Genomic DNA, 9,631 nt, shown 5'->3' on the forward strand with positions numbered 1-9,631 from the left:
TATCATTAAACATTTAAATTTATTTTAAGCAATATTCGGCAATATTTAGCACATACTATGCAGTACTCTAGAATCGCATTCTAGAATTTTTTTAACCCCATGAAAACAATGTTTTTTTTTTTTTTTTTGCATTATGATATAGCATTATAAACTTCAGCATTGCCTACTTGATTAAGTGTATCTTTATATTTCTAAAATTAAAGAATGCAAATTCATGTAAATATATTTGCTGGCTGTTGACATCCTCCTACCTCTGATTAAGGCTTTTTGAAAACTCTGATCTCAAGAAGCCATTTCACATGGTCAGTGAGCTCAGAAGATGAGCGAGGAAAAGGCTACTTCCATTAAAAGAGGCATTAGTGAGCATTATAGTGTTAATCCAGGGGCCTTTAGTAACCTGGTAATCTGGATTATGGCATGTGCAGATCATCCTGTGGTTTGGGCTGGTGACCTTTCAGCCAAAGACCAACTTTATACTCCATTAGTGTCCTCATAGTTACCCCAGCCCCACTTTTCTGTACCATTTCAATATCTGATCTACTGTGCAGCTGCTACAGCAAACACTAACAACACCAACGCCTCCTCTGCTCTGTGTTTCTCATTAATATGTAAGCTTTTGCAAATGTTTAAGTGCCTCAAGGGGCGAGTAAACACACTTATTTTGCTTCTTTGGCTCACAGAGAAATGTGCCATCCTTTCCACACTTAATTTACTGGAAGATCTTTACAGGGTTACTGATCAGGTCAAGAAAAAAAACCTTAAAGGGATAGTCAAAAATTTAAATTCTGTCATAATTTACTTACTCTCATGTCGTTCCAAACCCGTGTGCAATTCTTTCTTCTGTGGAACATGAAAGAAGATATTTTGATGAATGTTTGGTAACTAAACAGTTTTGGTTCCCATTGACTTCCATTGCATTTTCTGTCCAAACAATGGGACAATGGGAACCAAAACTGGTTACCAACATTCTTCAAAATATATAGCATATAATATAATATTTATGCTCTGCAGAAGAAAGAAATGCATACAGGTTTGGAACGACATGAGGGTGAGTAAATTATGACACAATTTTAATTATTTGGGTTAACTATCCCTTTAAAGAGTAGATTTGAAATTCACTACACAGGAAAAGTAAAGAACTAGCACCAGCACAAACCTTACTGCTTTGACAGGGAAGCATCTGCAAGCTTGTCGACTCATTTGACCTCTCCAGGGCTAAGAGCTTCCTGTTGTGGGTGTATTTCAGGTCACCTCTCCATCCACTGGAGAAGAGCCATTAAGCATCAAGCATGAGCATGAGCATGATTGGTTGTGTGTTAGTTTCCTGCACAATTTTCTCAGTGGCTCTGGGACATCATATCAGCACAAAGCACAAATTAATATGGAATCTGTGAAGATATATATGAAAACAATAATAAGCTGCCAGCACCAGATGTCATGATTAGGTTGGTATCAGATGAGGTACCGTGAAATGAAATAGACTATATTATCCCTATATATATACTATAATAAATCTTAATTGGACTGCACACATACATCTACAAATCAGTATGTATAGATAGATAGATAGATAGATGTTAGAAAGTTCAAAAGAGCAGCATTTATTTAAAATAGAAATATTTTGTAACATTATACATTTCTTTACTTTTCTTTAAGTTTTGATCAATTCCTTCCTGAAATAAATTACTTTCCAGAAAAAAAAAAAAAAAAATCTACTGACCCCAAACTTTTGAACAGCAGTGTATTATTAAACATTATGGGTATAAAAAGATTGCTCTAACAATTTGCAATCATTTTTTAAAAATAATAATATAAAACGTGTTGAATGAATCATCAGATTCTCTTGTTTAATTAGCCACCTGTACCAGACCAAAGAGCTTCAATTTTAATTGCACTAAAATAATGATACCAAACTATTGAATTAACCATGGTACATTAGGCCTATATATATATATATATATACATACATACACACACACGCACACACACCATGGTGTTTTTTCTGTGCTATTCTGTTACATTGGCTGTATTATTTTTTAAAACACTGATAATTGATTACAAGTATACTGTATTCTAATCACCCAAATGAAGTCTCTTGAGCTGGGCATACTGGTGGGGTGGAACAGCTGGCAGATGTGACCGGGAGGCTGACTCAGCCAGTGGCCTGCAGGGACGTGCTGTTTTTCACCCTATGGGGCAGTGGTTGGAATGGCATATTCTATTCTGCATGCACACAGCAGGTTAATGTGGAGGTTTTTTCCTCTATGTGGAGGAAACCCTCTGGGTCTCCCAGCAGGTGAAGTCTCAGGCACATCATGGCTCTTATTGTACAGAAAAACAATATGCAACTCCCTATCCCATTAAAAACATGTTACAAAACACTATGATTATTAATTAAAACAAGGTAGGTGCAGACTGTGACTATGTTATTTGGCTGTGGCTTTTAATTTAGAAAATCTCCCAGTGATCTAATTGCAGAGACAGTCCCGCTGGAGCAAACCTGGGGTGAGGCGACTTTCTCAAAGGGACAATAGTAATAACAGAAAACCCAGATTCTTAACCATTACACAGCCACTGTGTGGGTTTAAAGGGCAGAGTAAAGGGTAAACTGAAAACAAAAATCAATATTTCCTCCTTATTAATGCATGACTAATCCTTCATTCAAATATATTTGGCATTCTCAACTCCACATGGTCTCTCATTCAATCTAGAGTAAATATTGCAGAACAGCTCTCTCCAATTATTTCTCTCTCTACATATGATCTTATTGAACATGGGGATAACTGAACTAAAATGTGTACTAAAATAAGCTATATTATTACAGAAACAGGAAACTGACGGACGGATGAGCAGACGGATAGATAGATAGATAGATAGATAGATAGATAGATAGATAGATAGATAGATTCATGTAAATCTATTTGTAAAATCCATATCATGCACAAGCACTCATAGAGAGCAACACATCTTATACATCTGGCTCTGGTTTCATTATATTCAAACAAGTGGCTGTCTGTTAATGAGAGGCCCAATCTGGCATAAGATGTTTTGAAAAGAGATGCTTTTGAAAGTAGCACATGGTTGAGTGGTTGCCAATGGTGATTAAGTGAAAGTGACCCATATAGAAAACAATGCCTATTTATTTAACTGAAAAATCTTATAACGCTAGACATAGTGCTTAATTTGTAAAACCAACTGGTTTGGAGTCATCTCAAATCATATTTCTAGTTTTTGTGAACTTAGAATTTGTCCAATTCAAAGAACCCTACATAAACATGACAATTTTAGAAAATTCTTCATCTGGGAATGAATGACTCCAAAATTAATAAAAATATACATATATACAAATAATATACTATAGGCAGAGGGAATGTGTAAAATAGTCATGAAAATTATAACTGTTTTGTGCAAGAAATCTTTATTAACATTTTATGTGGATTTGAACAAAATAAAAATATGTATGAAATGTATGCATGACCCTTTAAAGTTCAAAATAAAAACATGTTAGCAGCACATACAGACAACTAATATGATATGGGTAATTTATATAAGATAGCCAATAATACAGCACTTTATGAAAACCATTTGGATTGCATCAATTTATTATATAGTTCATATAGTGCATTTTAATGTCATATAGTGAGGTGGTACTACTGTATGCCTATATAATAAATCTTTGAAAGCTTAAACAGTGCCTTGTAGAGGAATTTTACAGTTAAAGACCCAAAAGAACAGATATGATGAATGAAGTCAGAGAAAATTTTTACTGAAGAATAGTTTTCAGTTTCATCAGCAGAAGCCAGCTTCAAGTCTCAGTTCGTAGGCCGCTCTGCGTACATTCACATTTTCACAGCAATTATACTCTAACTGAGTCTACTAACTACGTCATTACTTCAGGTTGAATGATATGATTCTGACTGGTTAAGAAATAGATAAACATAGGAAATTTCCACACATGGACTGATAGGTAGAAGCACATCTCCATCGATCACGCTTCTGGCGCTATAGATTTAGGGACATTGTGACTTTCTAGGTCATGAAAAGGCACCGGCAGGTCTTCAGTAGAATGCCAGTTGTTCATTGATACCAATACAGGACCAGCGCACATACACAGATACACAGGATTAACAGCTTCTTCAAGGTTGAAGTTGGTCTGAGCTCTGAACAGGAAACTTTCCCAAAACATACTGATAACAAGTTCTCTTCTCTCACTGAGAGGTACAGACAATATTCTTCATTATTCTCTAGTATTTGAAGATGAAAAGGAAAATAAATTTTAACTTAAACAAGTTAAATAAGTCATTCAAATAATTTAATATTTAGAAAGATAAATGTTGATTAATAACTTGATTATAAATCACTCAATATATATATATATTGAAGCGGCAGTGCAGGATTCCAGTCTTTTATTTTAAAAACTTAGATTGCTTGCCGTTCAGAGTTTGCTTAATTGTTTCAGAGCTAGTGTTTGTTGTTGCTTTTATATAATGCCTCATCAGAATCTCCTAATGTTTGCAACATCTAAAATAAGAATGACATGTTTAATTAAAGTCCAAATGTAAGCCTTTGTGAGCTTTGCTGGTGAACAAAATAAACACTAAGCCACTCAGCATCAACACTTCCAAGTAGGGATAAAGTTTTAAGGTGTTCCAAAACCACTTGAGCTATAAATCTAAACGAGAAAAGGAACAACTATATTTTGCTATGCACCTTTCAGCAATGCCATCAGTGTAATGGTTTATTAATATCACTTCTTATATTAGACTGCATGTTCTTTTGTCTTTTTTTTTGTTCAAATGCACTGCATCTGTTCCTCAAACAATTACTGCGGAAAGGCATCATGCAGAGCACAAAACAGAAGTTCATAACTTATGTTTTGTCTTCCAAACTGAATCCTGACTTATTTTCCAAACTATACCCTGTAGGCCTAACAATGTCAAAAAAATTATTTATTTTTTATAGCCTAATATTATAAAATATTATATTAATTAAATATTTTTATATGCATAATTAGTTTATATATATATATATATATATATATTAAATAATTTTTGATAATATAAAACATTTTATAACAAACACATTTTATAACAGTTATATCAAAAACAAATTTCCAAATAGTGTTCATAAATACTTTTGAGACACCTAAAAAAACGGTATGAAATGGTATCGGCCAACCAATCGCTACAGGTTTGGCTGATCTTCCAGGATGTGAGTGCTAGACTGGTTATTTCACTGACAAGCGTTTACTCGTATCCTATTTAAAGTCGTATCACTGTGGACGAGCGAATAACGGATTGCTGTTCTCTGAAAATCTCGGCATCATCATCATCATCATCATCACTATCATCATCTCCGACACCTAAAACATTACACGCGCACAAACTCCGCGCGACAATGCGCGTTTAGAACGCTCGGGCGTTTGTTTACATTCCGCCTTTGGAGAATCCGTTTACATTGCTCTCTCGGAATGCCTTTGTGACGTCATGGAGGTAGCCGTTCTGTTTGGAGTTTTAAAATGAACACCTGTTATGTTTCAAATGGCATGTTCGTTGCGCAAAAAGAATAAGAGAGGCGACGTTTTAAATTCACGCGGACCTACTGAAGCCTTTTAATCTCCGGCAGCACAACTAAAGCCGTTTAGGGATCCATTTAGTGATAAGCCCGGCTGCTGCTGTCTGCACCAACAGGGAACATGGATGGTGAGGAATTTGCAATGACGAGAGCGATGATGATGATGATGATGAGTGCACTCGTATGGCTGCTCTGCTCCCGTGGAAACTAGAAGACACTATCATCCAGCGTGTTTTTCACTAGCCTTAGACTGTTTTTCGTGGATTTTCAGTGAGAAAGTTATCCGTATTCCCGTGCAAACATGGGCAAAGATGAATGCAAGACCATGTTGGACGCTCTGAACAAAGTAACAGCTTGCTACAGGCATCTGGTTATCGCTTTGGGGAGCACATCCGATTCCCAAAACCTGCGTGAGGAACTTAAAAAGACTCGAAAGAAAGCCCAGGAGCTGGCAGTGGCCAACAGGACTAAACTGACAGCTCTTCTGAAGGACAAAAGCATCAGTAAAGATGATCGAGCAGAATACGAGCGCCTCTGGGTGCTCTTCACCAGCAGCATGGAACTCCTGGAGGTGGACATGAAGCGATCCTTGGAGATAGGACAGGATTTCCCTCTCAAAGTGCCAACGAGACACCTCATCCAGACGGGAATGACCGGCAGCACCACCACCGTGGCTGCTCGAGCAATGAGCGTCCAAAACATGAAGTACGAAGCCGATGCGAATATCGACACGGTGGACCTCAAAGAGCTGGAGACCGAGATCGCTCAGGTGGACCAGATGATGGAGGAGATGGAGATGAAGGTCCAGGTGGCGCCGTGGGCTGTCGAGGCGAAACAGGAGGCGGGCGCCGAGTTGAAATCCACCGTCAGTGTTGGGAATTCATCAGTTGGTGTCATCTCGATCTGCGAGGAGGAACCCAAAGAAACGGTGGAAGGAGAAACTGGGTTGATGAAAGTATTTGCGGGGGTCATTTTCACTGCTGTTTTACTCATAGCTGGAATTCTGGGGTACCTGGTGATTAATCTATAATGTATAGTTTGGCATGTATATCTGGACGACAGTGGCTCAGGGCTTTAGAATTTCTTATGGAGGAAGCAACACGTTGCTACAGTAGGGCTGTCAATTTGCGGAGACAATTTATGATGCTCTTGATGTGGAGATAAGCAGATCACCTGGGTATTAGTAAAATGCATCAGTGTTTAAAGGAAATAGCCAAAAGGAATAAAAACTCTTCCAGTTGTCCGTCATGACCGCTTCCTCAACCCCTGAAGGTAAAAAACTGAACAGTTTACAATCAGAATTGGGATTGTCTCAGAAAAGGTTTTACTAAAGCTACTTTGAAGCTAGAATTTGAATTGTAAATCAATTGTCAGTTGTCAAACTGGCTGTTTCATCGTTCTTCAAAGACCTACAACCCGAAGATTACAACTTTTGTGACCCTCTGACAGAGCATCAGTGGGTTGTGCATATTTAACAGGTATTTGTTTCACAGTTTATATAGGTAGGTGACATATTTAAGGTTGCTCATTGTGTTTCTGACCTCCTGAAGATTCTTGTTAGTCCCTCTGCAATCTATTGGTTTATGTCTCTGAAAATGGCCCATCACTGACTGATTGTACTCTTGATAAACAGGCCTTAGGTGTGTTCTGAAAAACAGTCTAGTATGATAGTTCATTTGTACATATGAACTGTACTCATGTTAAATTAGTGTACATAAAATATATTTATTATAATAAATGAAGTAAATGATGCTTGTTTTGTTTTGTTAAGCTTGTGCGTTGTTCTGTTAAGCAAGCAATTTGTGTTGAAAACCTTAATGTGGTTTAAGATATCGTGTCTTATTCCGCACTGCCTTCTTGTACCTTAAAGGGATAGTTCACCCAAAAATGAAAATTCTGTCATCATTTACTCACCCTCAAGTTGTTCCAAACCTGTATGAGTTTCTTTGTTCTGCTGAACACAAAGGAAGATATTTGGAAGAACGTTTGTAACCAAGCAGATCTCTCCCTCCATTGACTACCATAGTTGGAAAAAAAAAATACTATGGTAGTCAATGGGGGCGAGACCTGCTTGGTTACAAACATTCTTCCAGATATCTTCCTTTGTGTACAGCAGAACAAAGAAACTCATACAGGTTTGGAACAACTTGAGGGTGAGTAAATGATGACAGAATTTTCATTTTTGGGTGAACTATCCCTTTAAGTAGTATCTTAAACTGCACTTGGTTTTCTTTAACCTCATTTAAGCATATCCTGTCTCTTGGGCACTTTAGAAAACTATTTTAGTGCTGACTTTTGCAATCAGATTCTTAAGTGAAGTTTATTTGGTCGTTATTTTTAAATTCTGATCCCCTTAGTTTATTTTCAGACTTCAGGAGTATTAAGTAGATACTTCTTACTCAACTAATTAAAAGGGTATTTATAGAAGAATTCAAAATCCTATTTACTGGCCTATTGTACGGTGTAGCCCTGGCACAGACCAGACGTTGTATTTTTTGACTTTTAATGTGATTAGCTGTTAGTCCTCTTTAAATTAAAGGAAGATTTGTACTGAGCTGTGTCTGAAATGGTAAGAGGATAGGCTATTTTTCCTTTTCGTGATTATATTCCTCATATAAATTGTCTGTTAAGTGGATGAAAGACATGGGTTTAATATTCTTTATCTAAACATTTTCCATGATGATGAAACTCACAGCCTGTTAATTTCATCATCATCATCATCATCATCATCATCTCCCCCTATACAGTATAACCAGCTTTTACCCAAGTTTGATCGATTAATTAGTCTCCCCGCCGTGCCGTGTGACTCAGGACCCCATAATGATTGGAACAACTGCTTGTTAAGTGGCGCCCTAGAATGGAGCGTCAGGTAAGAAAATCGATGCCATTTAAAGGCCAAGTTACATATCCAGCAGGTATCTAACATTCATTAGGAAAGAGTGAGTGAATTTGAACTGCAGCAATGCATGTCAACGTATGGCCGCTTTATAAGATGTCCATTCATTTCTTTATTTGTTAAATTAGGATAATTCTGTGTTTAGGCCACTAATAGGAAGCAAAACAAACAGCCATTTTTGCAGTTTTTGTGAGCAATAAAATAACTATTTTTTCATATCTAGTATACATCATGATCACAATTAGCTGCACACAAACTTCCAACTAAATGGATCAATTCCCATGAATGCATCAGCTTATGCGGTGTATCAATGTATCCATTTCATTGAAGCATTGTTTACTTTTTTGTTTGTCATATACTTTAGATTTATAACAAATTCTTATTTGTTAAAAGACTGATTACTTTTTATGCTGGCTTGATATTGTCAAATTACTGTTTTTCCTGCGGATGAACAATTCTCCTCCTAGAGCTTACAAAATGGAACTACAAAATCAGGTTAGTTTGAAGCTCCATAAAAAAAAAAATGCATTTAAATCAACTGTCTCCCTTACAAAAGAAGCAGGTATTGCTATGAATATTTGTGGGAACAGTTTGATGGAATATGCTTTGAGATTGCAGTAAGTGCCAGAAACCTTAAAGATGGCTCTTGTCATGCCAATTTTTGATTTAATAAAATTTTGAATATAGGGTACCCTTTTCTTTAAGTTAGTATGTACATGACTGCTTAAATTTGCAATTTTATAAAGAAAACATATTTATTTATGCATACGGTTCCCACAGTCATGGAAAAACAGGAAAAATTCATGCATTTCTATGGACAATATATTTTTCTCTAAATATTAATTTAAAAGATTGGCACCTGACATATAAAAATAAATAATATTCATTGGTCTACAGCTTTGTGAAAAGTTACATCATGTTAACAGAAAGTACAGATGGCTGCTCAGTGACATCTTTTATGTTAGAAATTGGTGTTGCTGTAAATGATACACTTAAACATAATTCTGGCCTGCCACCTGGTGGACAAATACAAAATAGTGCATTTGGTGGGGCAGCATTATCTCGCCATGGTTGGTCAGACTTCAAATGATTCATAGGTTTTTGATTGAATTCAAAAGTAATTTTTGCAAAGTCAGAATGATTTAATAAAGTGCAAGTATT

General features: G+C 36.5%; 1 protein-coding gene across 1 annotated transcript; it reads left to right on the forward strand.

Annotated features, from left to right (window-relative positions):
* Positions 1-5,160: 5,160 nt before the first annotated feature.
* Positions 5,161-7,326, forward strand: si:ch73-167i17.6 (regulator of G-protein signaling 9-binding protein). The gene has a single exon (XM_051869854.1). The coding sequence runs from the start codon at positions 5,876-5,878 to the stop codon at positions 6,602-6,604; it is 729 nt and encodes a 242-aa protein (XP_051725814.1). The 5' UTR covers positions 5,161-5,875; the 3' UTR covers positions 6,605-7,326.
* Positions 7,327-9,631: the final 2,305 nt, after the last annotated feature.

Source organism: Ctenopharyngodon idella, chromosome 18, assembly GCF_019924925.1.
Source record: "Ctenopharyngodon idella isolate HZGC_01 chromosome 18, HZGC01, whole genome shotgun sequence".
Classification (NCBI taxonomy): domain Eukaryota; kingdom Metazoa; phylum Chordata; class Actinopteri; order Cypriniformes; family Xenocyprididae; genus Ctenopharyngodon; species Ctenopharyngodon idella.

What these genes read in the sequence shown, in the direction of transcription:
- si:ch73-167i17.6 (XM_051869854.1), top strand. Translation starts at nt 5,876, where the DNA reads ATGGGCAAAGATGAATGCAAGACCATGTTGGACGCTCTGAACAAAGTA.